Source organism: Mytilus edulis, chromosome 10, assembly GCF_963676685.1.
Source record: "Mytilus edulis chromosome 10, xbMytEdul2.2, whole genome shotgun sequence".
NCBI lineage: Eukaryota > Metazoa > Mollusca > Bivalvia > Mytilida > Mytilidae > Mytilus > Mytilus edulis.
This window is the reverse complement of record NC_092353.1, coordinates 71,498,631-71,511,794: the sequence shown is the minus strand read 5'-3', so window position 1 is coordinate 71,511,794 and position 13,164 is coordinate 71,498,631. Positions and strand designations below refer to the sequence as shown.

The following is a 13,164-nucleotide window of genomic DNA, read 5'->3' as shown; positions in this document are numbered from 1 at the left end:
CCTAATTTTCATGGTTCATTGAGTAATGTTAAGATTTTAAGGTTTGATTTGATCTTTGGGTACGTATACTTTAATACAAGGATGGGTAATAGGACCACTCTATTTGGTATATGGAAAGATTGTCAGGTGTACATGTCTTTGGCATTGATAATGTTTATTTTATGTGATATTTATAGTAAAACCTTCATCATTGTTCATCTTACAGATTATCAACATTAAGTAAAACAGGTGAGACATTTCAGCATGTGCATTCTTGTGTCTTTGTTTAGTACTATCAAAATTAAGATTTTGATTGAATATAAGAAAAATAAAAAAAGTAGTGTTTTATATATATATATATATATATATAAATGGCATGTATGGGTTTTAGTTTAGTTTCAGTTAAGTCTTTTAGATATTTTTCATGTTTTTATACTCTTTTATTTGGTTAATGTTTTACTGCCATTTAAATGATTTTATGTAACTAATAGGCACCGCAAGGTCATCACTTGCAGACGTCTTTATGTATTTCATTCATGTCATTGACTCCAAGCAAAGCATAAGAAACATTGAAGTACAAGTTTATAGTCATTACTTGGTTTTATTATTTACATGTTCAAAACACTTACTTTAGAATTAAAAATGGAAATTGGGAATGTGTGAAAGAGACAACAACCTGACCATAGAACAGACAATAGGTGGAAGTCACCAATAGGTCTTCAATGCAGCAAGAAACTCCCAAGACCAGAGGCGTTCTTCAGCTGGCCCCTTGACAAATATATATATACTAGTTCATTGATAATGGACGTCATACTAAACTCAAGAAACTAAAATTAAAAATGCTTTAGACAGTCAGTAAAACCAGAAAATATAGACAAAAATATCTGTTGTTTTCATATCCGCACATCTGGTTGTATTTTCAAAATATTTTGGTTAGGTGAGATTGAACAAGGTTCTTTTCTTTAATATGTTTACCAGTGTTACACAATTGTTACTTATACATGTACATGTGTATCTGGTTTGGTAATTCATTTGTAATTAAGGCAATCTTATTTTGCTTGATATAAAACAGCTGTTATATTTTATCTTACAGTATACATGTTATATTTATGAATCTTTCAAAACATTATGAACTTGCAATTTAGTATTTTTAAATGCTTTGTTAGAACGTTTATGCCAATTGTTTGTAAGGTTAACGTGATATAAAGGAATCACTGTGTCCTTCTATACAAATAACGAAATGTGGTATGATTGCCAACTTTCCACAAGACATTCAAGAGTTTAAATAAAGTCAACATTGTCAATGGAGGTGTATGTAATCAAATTGTCTGTTCATGTGACTCCTAAGTGAAATGTCAAAAATTAAAAGATTTGGGACATGTTGGTATTAAATAAAAGATTTTTAAAAGACTTGTGATGACTGTAGAATCATTAAAATATATGAATGCAAAAAAATATGGCCTTTACTCCTCCAAAACATTAAATCACAGATGGACAACAGACAAGTACCATTTACAATGATTTAAAAATGTTTTCAGTGATAAGTTGTGAAAATTGAGAGCACTTGTGCTCAAATTCAAGTTAAATGGTTATTTGAATAATATAATCATTGATGTGTTTTTTGTCAAGCCTACAACTTTTGATGAAGAAAGCTCGACATAGAGATAGTGATCTGGCTACAGCAGTGCCGAAAATAGTTAATTTGTTAAAAAGCTTTATATTTTAGAACGTAAATACCGGGATGCTTCATACTTTGTATATAGATGCATCATGTTACGAAGTTTCTGTCTGTCACATGCCCAATGTCCTTGACCTCATTTTCATGGTTCAGTGATAAATTGAAAAAATAGTTAAGATTTTTTGTAATGGTTCATTTTTCTCTAATTATGAGTAATAGGATAACTGCATATGGTAGATACCGGGTAAAGGTACCAGGATTATAATTAAGTACGCCAAACGCGTGTTTCGTCTACCAATGATGAGTCTTTTGTAGACGAAACGCGCGTCTGGCGTATATACTAAATTTAGTCCTGGTATCTATGATGAGTTTATCTACATAAGACTTATCAGTGACGCTCATATCAAAATATTTATAAAGCCGAAATCCTTAGTTTTTCGAAAATTCAAAGTTTTGTAAACAGGAAATTTATAAAAATGAATCGGACATTATATTACCGGAAGTGTTGCCGTAGAAATTCACGTGCTGTATATTTTCTCGGGTCTCCCGGCGCTATTCATCCATTGTTTTGCGTACATGCTCAAAGCGCGGGAAATTGTATCCCATCAATGACTATAATATAACCGGAGAGCTATAATATAACCGGAGAGTGAAAAATGTTATGTAAATAAGGGATCCTCATAGAAACTAAAATGTCGGTTTTAAAATGAAACAGAATCTTGGATAATGTGAAGGTCAGGATTATACAGTGCAATCAAAACGAAAGTTAGGGCAGTACCGTTTTTTTGAAAGATATTGATTCCGCTAATTGAAAAACGCCATCTTGAATGAATGTGGTTGGTAGTTTTAAAAAATTCAACCAAAACATGGTGCCAATTTTACGTGACGGCGACTATAGGGTGACAAGCTTTGACCAAAGCCAATATATCTGTAGGATGACCAGATTTAACCAAAGCCAACATCTGTTAAAAACTGCCAAAGGTAACCAAAGCCACTATTTGTGTAGGGTGACCAGAGGTAACCAAATTCAATTTTTATGTAGGGTGACGAAAGGAAATCTTTATAAACTTAAAAATTAAACTTAAGAGGTATCAAAATTCAATATCTGTTTAGGGTGAACAGCCTGATTTTATAAATTGACCAGATATTACAATAGGCAAGGTCGGTGTTAGGTGGTCAGAGGAAACCAAAGCTTATATCTGTGTTAGGTGACTGGAGTTTACCAACGCCAATATATGTGTAAGATGATCAAAGTTAACCATAGTCAATCTTTCTAAACTTACAAGAGGTATCAAAATTCAATTTCTGTATAGAGTGACCGGAGACCATAAGACTACAAGAGGTATCAAAAGTGTATAGCTTTATAAGGTGACGTAACAATTAAAAGGGTAAATTTCTTTAAAAGGTCACAAAATGCAACAAAATTAAAAGCCGATATCCGTATAGAGTGCCCAGAGGTTACAACCACCAATAATATATAAATTGGGTAACAAGAAGTAACAATCATTAATATCAAAGTAGGGTGACCAGGAGTAACCAAAGCAAATATATGTGTAAGGTGACCAGACGAAACCAAAGCCAATATATGCGTAAGGTGACCAGACGTAACTAAAGCCAATATATGCGTAAGGTGACCAGACGTAACTAAAGCCAAGCAATATATGTGTAAGGTGACCAGACGTAACTAAAGCCAATATATGTGTAAGGTGACCAGAAGTAACCAAAGCCAATAAACGTGTAAGGTGACCAGAGGTAACCAAAGCAAATATATGTGTAAGGTGACCAGACGAAACCAAAGCAAATGTATGTGTAAGGTGACCAGACGTAATCAAAGCCAATATATGTGTAAGGTGACCAGAAGTAACCAAAGCAAATATATGTGTAAGGTGACCAGACGTAACCAAAGCAAGTATGTGTGTAAGGTGACCAGACGTAACCAAAGCAAATACATGTGAAAGATGACCAGACGTTACCACAGCAAATATATGTGTAAGGTGACCAGACGCAACCAAAGCAAATATTTGTGTAAGGTGACCAGAAGTAACCAAAGCCAATATATGTGTGAGGTAACCAGAGGTAATCAAAGCCAATATTTGTGTAAGGTGACCAGAAACAACCAAAGCCAAAATATGTGTAAGGTGACCAGACGTAACAAAATCCAATATTTGTGTAAGGTGACCAGACGTAACCAGAGCTAATATATGTGTGAGGTGACCAGAAGTAACCAAAGCCAATAGATGTATAAGGTAACAAGATTCCTCAAAATTCATTAGCTTTATAATGTGACCAGAGGTAACTGGATCCAATATCTAAGTAATGTGACCAGAGATGACCAAAGTCAATATCTGTGTAAGGTGACCAGAGGTATTCAAAGCCTATATCTGTATAGGGTAACCAGATGTTGCCATCATCTATAATATCTGAAAAGGGTATTAGAGGTATGCAAACCCAATATTTGATTAGGGTAAACAAAGGTTATGAAAGCCAATATATATCTGGGATGATCAGATGTGGCCAAAGCCGTTTATATGTGAAAGATGACAAGATTTAATCAAAGTTTATATGTGTCTTAGGTGACCATAGGTAACCAAAGTCTATCTCTGTGTAGGGTGACCATAGGTAACCGAAGTCTATAGCCTTATAAGTTGCACAGAGGTACACAATGTAACCATAACCAATATCGGTGTAAGTTAGAGAACATCAGAGCTTATATCTGACAGTGTGTAAGATGACGAAAGTTATCAAAGCCGATATCTGTGTTATGTGACCAGAGGCAACCAGGGTCTTTATTTTTGTTAGGTGACCAGAGGTTACCAAGCCAATGTATGTATAGGGCGACCAGAGTTAGCCAAAGACAACTTCTGTGTTAGGTAACCAGAGGTCACAAAGCCAATATCTCTTTAGGTGACCAGAGGTTACCAAAGCAAAATTCTGTGTAAGGTGACCAAAGGTAACCAAAGTCAATATTTTTATAAGGTTACAAGAGGTATTAAAAGTGTATAGCTTTATAAGGTGACCACAAGTAACCAAAGCACATCTATGTGTAAGGCGACTAGAGATAACCAGGGTCGATATCTTGATGAGGTGACAAGAAGATACCAAGCCAAATTATGTATATGGTGACTACGGGTAATTAAAGCCCATATCTGTGTAGACTGGGGTGACCATAGGTAACCAATGCTAAAATCTGTGTAAGGTGACAAAAATTAACCAATGCCAATTTCTGGGTAGGGTGACAAGAGGTTACCATAGCGAAAATCTCTTTAGGGTGACTAGAGGTTACCAAAGCAAAACTCTGTGTAAGGTAACCAAAGGTAAGTAAAGTCGTCAATATATTTATAACGTTACAAGAGGTATCACAAGTGTATAGCTTTAAAAGGCGAACACAGGTAACTAAAGCTAATATTTGTGTAAGATGTAACCAGGGTCTATATCTTTATTAGGTGCAAGAGTTGTCAAAAAAACAGTGTCTAAGTACGGTGACAAGATTTTTTCAAAGCCAATATTTGAGTAGATAACCAGAGGTAACCAATCCAATATATTTATAAGGTGACCAGATGTAACCAAATCCAACATCTGTGTAGTGTGACCAGAGGTATCTAATGCCAATATATGCGAAGGGTGACCAGAGGTAGCCAAAGCCAATATATGTGTAAGTGACCAGATGATATTAAAGTCATTATATTTATAAGGTAACAAAAGGTATCAAAAGTCTAGAGGTTTATAAGGTGACCAGAGGTAACCAAAGCCAATGTCAGTGTAGGGTTAGCAGAGGTAACCAGAGCCAATATCTGTGTAGGGTGACCACCAATTAATACATTAGCGTGAGTTTAAATTTTACATAAAAATATCCTGACAATGCAATTATATATGCAATTCATTTTCCGAAGAAAAAAAAACGTATTAATATCTTCATTAGTCTGAGATTACTCTTACGTCCAACGGCTGGTTTGCCAGACAAACTGGGGGTTGTGGGACGTCAGAGGATATTTTATATTAGGATATAGATATAGAGGATATATTAAAGTGGATATTTGCCCACCCAAAATAGATGCGCTGCTTCGTCGCTTCTGGTGCCGATTGAGGTCCTTGTAATTATATCAATCGGGCATCAATCTGTTCATTTTTCATTTATCTCTTCATTTATGTAAGTTTCACTTACCTGCCAAACTTTATTTTTCCATATTTTAACAGTTTTCACAGAGACCCATCGATTTCTGCACTTTGACTTTTATTTTCAAAGATTATCACGTGATCACGAGAAAACAGTGCAAATGACCATAATGTAATACCTCGTTCGTTTACGATGCAAGTTATCTAAATGTCCGAGAGCTTCCGATTGTTATCGTGGTCGGAACTAAATGCTTAATACCGATCTCCTGTAAAGGAGGTGAAAAATCGTGGTTGGCTTCTAAATGTTACTGAGAATTCGCAGGCACTTAACAAATCCGAAATGACCGCAGTAAAAGTTATGTAACTATTGTTACCGGCCGTAAACGTACTTTCGAGTACAATGATTATAAAGAACTGTGCTGTGCAAGACGCAAAAATAGAGAAAATATATTCAGCAGTAAGGCTAAATGCGTATGCCATTGACAATCAAAACCAGTACAGCCGACGTGAAAACTTAAAGAACCGCTGAAATAAATGAGGAGGAGGGTGAAGATTTATTTTCCGTGCTTGTAACAATCTGTGAGGCCACGAATTTAAAGTTAGATAAGTCAGATATTGTAAGTTGCCACCGTGTTGGTAAGAAGGGGATCCAGAATAACAATCGCACTGTTATAATGCGAACAACAAGAAACTTTAAAGCAAAGATATTTGCCAACAAGAAAGGGTTGCATGGTAAGCCTGATTTTGAGGACATTTATTTTAATGATGATCTTACTACCTTAAAATTCAAACTCTTTCAAATAGTTAGAAAGCTTGACAATGTAAAATCGGCTCATACCCGTGATGGAAAAATCCATTGCATTTTGAAAGACAATTCCAGACAAATAGTTGATACTTAAATATTTAAACTGGGTGTGGACTCCGTTGATTACGGCTCTCTTGGAATCAGGAATCTTGAATAGGTCAGGCAGGGAAGACGCAATTCGCAACATGGAGTAAATGGCGTACATGTTAATTCAGTCAAGGAGGGAAATTCGTCAAACCGTGTTTCTAGTCAGGTTATTGTTACAGCTCATTCTAGTTTTGTAAATAGTGATAATGGCGTACATGTTAATTCAGTCAAGGAGGGAAATTCTTTAAACCGTGTTTCTAGTCAGGTTATTGTTACAGCTCATTCTAGCTTTGTAAATAGTGATAATGGCGTACATGTTAATTCAGTCAAGGAGGGAAATTCGTCAAACCGTGTTTCTAGTCAGGTTAATGTTCAGCTCATTCTAGTTTTGTAAATAGTGATAATGGCGTACATGTTAATTCAGTCAAGGAGGGAAATTCGTCAAACCGTGTTTCTAGTCAGGTTATTGTTACAGCTCATTCTAGTTTTGTAAATAGTGATAATGGCGTACATGTTAATTCAGTCAAGGAGGGAAATTCTTTAAACCGTGTTTCTAGTCAGGTTATTGTTACAGCTCATTCTAGTTTTGTAAATAGTGATAATGGCGTACATGTTAATTCAGTCAAGGAGGGAAATTCGTCAAACCGTGTTTCTAGTCAGGTTATTGTTACAGCTCATTCTAGTTTTGTAAATAGTGATAATGGCGTACATGTTAATTCAGTCAAGGAGGGAAATTCATTAAACCGTGTTTCTAGTCAGGTTATTGTTACAGCTCATTCTAGTTTTGTAAATAGTGATAATGGCGTACATGTTAATTCAGTCAAGGAGGGAAATTCTTTAAACCGTGTTTCTAGTCAGGTTATTGTTACAGCTCATTCTAGCTTTGTAAATAGTGATAATGGCGTACATGTTAATTCAGTCAAGGAGGGAAATTCGTCAAACCGTGTTTCTAGTCAGGTTAATGTTCAGCTCATTCTAGTTTTGTAAATAGTGATAATGGCGTACATGTTAATTCAGTCAAGGAGGGAAATTCGTCAAACCGTGTTTCTAGTCAGGTTAATGTTACAGCTCATTCTAGTTTTGTAAATAGTGATAATGGCGTACATGTTAATTCAGTCAAGGAGGGAAATTCATTAAACCGTGTTTCTAGTCAGGTTATTGTTACAGCTCATTCTAGTTTTGTAAATAGTGATAATGGCGTACATGTTAATTCAGTCAAGGAGGGAAATTCGTCAAACCGTGTTTCTAGTCAGGTTATTGTTACAGCTCATTCTAGTTTTGTAAATAGTGATAATGGCGTACATGTTAATTCAGTCAAGGAGGGAAATTCATTAAACCGTGTTTCTAGTCAGGTTATTGTTACAGCTCATTCTAGTTTTGTAAATAGTGATAATGGCGTACATGTTAATTCAGTCAAGGAGGGAAATTCTTTAAACCGTGTTTCTAGTCAGGTTATTGTTACAGCTCATTCTAGCTTTGTAAATAGTGATAATGGCGTACATGTTAATTCAGTCAAGGAGGGAAATTCGTCAAACCGTGTTTCTAGTCAGGTTAATGTTCAGCTCATTCTAGTTTTGTAAATAGTGATAATGGCGTACATGTTAATTCAGTCAAGGAGGGAAATTCGTCAAACCGTGTTTCTAGTCAGGTTATTGTTACAGCTCATTCTAGTTTTGTAAATAGTGATAATGGCGTACATGTTAATTCAGTCAAGGAGGGAAATTCATCAAACCGTGTTTCTAGTCAGGTTATTGTTACAGCTCATTCTAGTTTTGTAAATAGTGATAATGGCGTACATGTTAATTCAGTCAAGGAGGGAAATGCATCAAACCGTGTTTCTAGTCAGGTTAATGTTCAGCTCATTCTAGTTTTGTAAATAGTGATAATGGCGTACATGTTAATTCAGTCAAGGAGGGAAATTCTTTAAACCGTGTTTCTAGTCAGGTTATTGTTACAGCTCATTCTAGTTTTGTAAATAGTGATAATGGCGTACATGTTAATTCAGTCAAGGAGGGAAATTCATTAAACCGTGTTTCCAGTCAGGTTATTGTTACAGCTCATTCTAGTTTTGTAAATAGTGATAATGGAGAAAATTCTATTGATGCAAGTGTGCAGAATACAAAAAGTGAATCTGTGAAATCAAATAGCTGCGATTCTGTTAAAGTTCTAGCTTTAAATGTGTGTGATCTAAAAAGCAAATTAAAATCTCCTGAATTGGAGGTGTTGTGTAATAATAATGATATCCTATGTTTCAGTGAGTCAAAGCTTGATCAATATGATGTGATTAATATCAAGCATTTTAAATCATTGCCGCCTCTAAATCGTAAAAATGCAAAACGTAAATCTGGGGGTATTATTGTGTTTGTTCGTGATTATCTATTTGAAAATGTTGAAGTGTTGAATAGTTCAAATTAAAATGTTTTGTGGTTCATAATTGATAATAATGTATTTGACTATGCTACTTTATTTGGGGCTGTTTATATTCCGCCTGAGAGTAGTAATTATAGTATTATTGACATTTTCGATGTATTAGAAAGAGACATAATTAAATACACAGCAGAGACGAGATGTAAAGTGTGCCTGCTTGGAGACTTTAATGCGCATACAGGAACTAAGACTGAATTTACTGAAATTAATGATTATGTTCTTAATTCTGTACAATTAGAAGATGTAATTAACTCTGTAAATTTAGAAACTTTAGGTATTGATGTATCACGTAACAGTTTAGATTTGTCAGTTAATAATTATGGAAACAGACTATTGCAATTGTGTCAAAATATTGAATTACTGATTGTTAATGGTAGACTAGGTAAAGACAAATGTATAGGTGCTTTAACTTGTAAAAACACCACTATTGTTGATTACTGTATTTTATCACCTGAACTTTTTCCTTATATATCAGAATTTGAAGTATTACCATTTGACCCAATGATAAGTGATGTTCACAATGCCTTGCATGTTAAAATATTGTGTAAATTGATTGATATTGATAAATGTATGAACTCTGGTGAGCCCAGTACTATTGTAAAAGCAGTCTGGGATAGCAAAAATCTTCAATCTTTTAATGATTGTTTGAAAGATGAAAATATTGTATGTTTGAATGACAAATTGGATGCCATTGATATTGCAAGTGTAAGTAAAGACTCAATTAACAGTTTAATTGAAGAATGTAATAATATTATTATACAAGCTGCTTCTGAATGTGGTATGTTAAAAGAAAAAAATGTTGTAAACAATAATTGTAATAGAAATATTAAAAATTGTAAGGTTAAAAAACCATGGTTTAATCAAGAGTGTTATACTAAAAGGAAAGATTATCATAAAGCCAAAAGTTACAATTGGCGGGTAAAATCTGTAGAGAGCAAGAATAACTTGATTAGATGTAGTAAAGCGTATAAAAAAAGTTTGTAATTCACAATGTAATTAATATAGAAAAAACTTCATTAAGAAGTTAAGAAATCTTAGTAAAAGTGATCCTAAATCATATTGGTCATTACTTAACAAATCAAGTAATACAAAGACAAATGTACTAGAGAAGATATCACTTGAATGTTTTCATGATCATTTTAAGAAATTGAGTAATGTACAACATGATCAGAATGGTGATTTTACAGATGATGTTGATTGTATACGTAATGCTGTAACTAATTTGAATTTTGAACTGAATTCTGTCATTACTGTAGACGAGGTTGTCAAAGCAATTAAGTCATTGAAAAATAATAAATCAAGTGGTACAGATTTGATATTAAATGAATTTTTGAAAAATTCATGTCAAAAAAATGATTGATATATATGTAAAAATGTTTAACATTGTTTTTAAATCTGGTAAAATTCCTGACCTATGGTCAGTTGGTATTATATGTCCAATTTATAAAGGTAAAGGTGACATGGCCGACCCTGATAATTATAGGGGTATAACTATTCTGAGCTGTTACGGTAAACTTTTTACAACTGTATTGAATAACAGATTAAATTGTTACTTAGAAAATATGAATGTTCTCTGCGAAGAACAAGCAGGTTTTAGAAAAAAATATAGTACTTATGATCACATTTTTAATCTTCAATGCTTAGTTGAGCTATATTTGTATCGTAAAAAACCATTGTATTGTGCATATGTTGATTACCGTAAGGCATTTGACTCTGTTAATAGAATAGCATTATGGTGTAAATTGTTGCAAAACTGTGTTGATGGAAATATGTTTGTTATTATACATGCTATGTATGAAAATGCTAAATCCTGTGTTAGGCAAGGTTCAAAGTTATCTAAATATTACTAAGTAATATTGGTGTTCGCCAAGGTGAACATCTGTCTCCTGTACTCTTTTCACTGTTTTTAAATGACCTGGTAGAGTTTATTTCCAAAGCTTATGATGGTCTATCTGATGTATGCGATACAACTCACCTAGTACTTGATACTGATGAAATTCAGTTTATTTAAGATTATACTTGTTGTTATATGCTGATGACACTGTTATTTTAGCTGAATCCAAGGTAGAATAACAAACTGCTCTTAACGCAATGTACTTGTATTATAAAACATGGAATTTAGAAATTAATGTTTCAAAGACAAAAGTTGTTTTATTTAATAAACGTAAAATTATTGACAAACCTGTATTTACTTTAAATGGTGAAATTTTAAATGTTGTAGACGACTTTGTGTATTTAGGTATAATTTTTTATGTCAAATGGATCTTTTTCCAAAAACAGAATTAAATTGTTGGATCAGGGTAGAAAAGCAATGTATAGTATGTTGAGAAAATGTAGATCCTTAGGTTTACCTATTGATATCCAACTTAAAATGTTTGATACTATGGTTTCTCCAGTTCTATGGTTGTGAAGTGTGGGGTTATGAGAATAATGCTGCTGTTGAATCTTTGTTTTTACAATTTTATAAATTATACTTGGTGTTAAAAATCTGCTCCTAATTGTATTTTATATGGAAAATTAGGTAGATATCCTACTGACATATTTATAAAGAGCAGAATGATAGGTATGTGGAAAAGGCTCATATATAATAAACAAGACAAGATATTTGCCATGTTGTACAAATTGTTGTTTAATATGCATAAGAAAGATTTTTTCCATTCTAAGTGGATAACATATATTGAAAATGTCTTGAATGATTGTGGTTTTTCTGAATATTGGATTGCACAAAATGTACCAAAATGTATAAATTTATCAAAACTTGTTAAACAGAGATTATGTGATCAACTTAAGCAGAATTGGTATACAATTATTTTTAACTCACCAAAATGTCTTAACTACAGAATTTTTAAATATAATCATGGTTTAGAATTTTATTTACTTAATTTACCAGATGATTTGAAAAAAGCGTTATGCTATTTTAGATGTCTAAATCATCGACTCCCTATTGAAAGGGGTCACTTTTGAGGTATAGAACGTGACGACAGAATTTGTGACATATGTAACAAAAACTCACTAGGTGATGAATATCATTATTTATTTAATTGTACTTTTTTCAATAATGAAAGGAAATCTTTATTACCTTGTAATCTCATTACCAACCATAATACTGACAAATTTTATGAATTATTTAATTCTGACTCTTACAATGTTGTTCTTAAAATTGCAAAATTTTGTAAAATTGTACTAGCTGTTGTTAATTAAACTAATATTGTTTCAACCATTAATATGTCCATTTGAAGTTTACTGTCTTCCTTTAAATGCATTACTTTTTCAAATGTATATATGTTAATGAATGTTTATAATGTTCACTGCATTACTTTGATACTTTGTTATTTGTTATATTATGAATACTTATGTAGTATTTGTTATTGTTCACATACCCCTGTTGGGGTCTTTGAGAAATAAAAAAAACTTGAAACTTGAAACTTGTTAAACATCGATCTCCTATAAAGGAGGTGAACAAATATAAATATTTGCATATTTGAGTCTCGAGGCCACGAACTCTCTCGTAACTTGACGTCCATTTGAAAGTGAAAGTCAAAAAGGAGAAATCGATGGGTCTCTGTGAAAACTGTTAAAATATGGAAAAATAAAGGTTGGCAGGTAGGTGAAACTTACATAAATGAAGAGATAAATGAAAAATGAACAGATTGATGCCCGATTGATATAATTCCAAGGACCTCAATCGGCACCAGAACCGACGAAGCAGCGCATCTATTTTGGGTGGGCAAATATCCACTTTTTGATATGGGACGAGCTCTGACGTCCCACGGCCCCAGCTTGTCTGGCAAAACAGCCGTTGGACGTCAGAGTAATCTCGGACTATATGTTCATATATAAAAATTAATAGTTTTTATTACAACTCATTTTGATTTTGAATCAATTAATGGTTTGAAGTAAATAATTGTTTGTTTGCATAAAATCTTTGTTTTACTTTTTGTATCTCTTATATATAAGTGGCCTTTAAAATAAAAACCCGCAGACAACTCATATTCATATTGTATTACTACACCAAATAAGTGTTTATCGACTAAGTAACCTACTTTCATTTTCAACCGAAACAATAAACTACGTT

General features: G+C 33.3%; 1 protein-coding gene across 1 annotated transcript; it reads left to right on the top strand.

Moving 5' to 3' along the window:
* The first annotated feature begins 6,444 nt into the window (after positions 1–6,444).
* Positions 6,445–10,449, top strand: LOC139492949 (uncharacterized). The gene is made up of 5 exons (XM_071281097.1): positions 6,445–6,502; positions 7,087–7,614; positions 8,569–8,916; positions 9,196–9,867; positions 10,277–10,449. The coding sequence occupies exons 1-5, from the start codon at positions 6,445–6,447 to the stop codon at positions 10,447–10,449; spliced, it is 1,779 nt and encodes a 592-aa protein (XP_071137198.1).
* Positions 10,450–13,164: the final 2,715 nt, after the last annotated feature.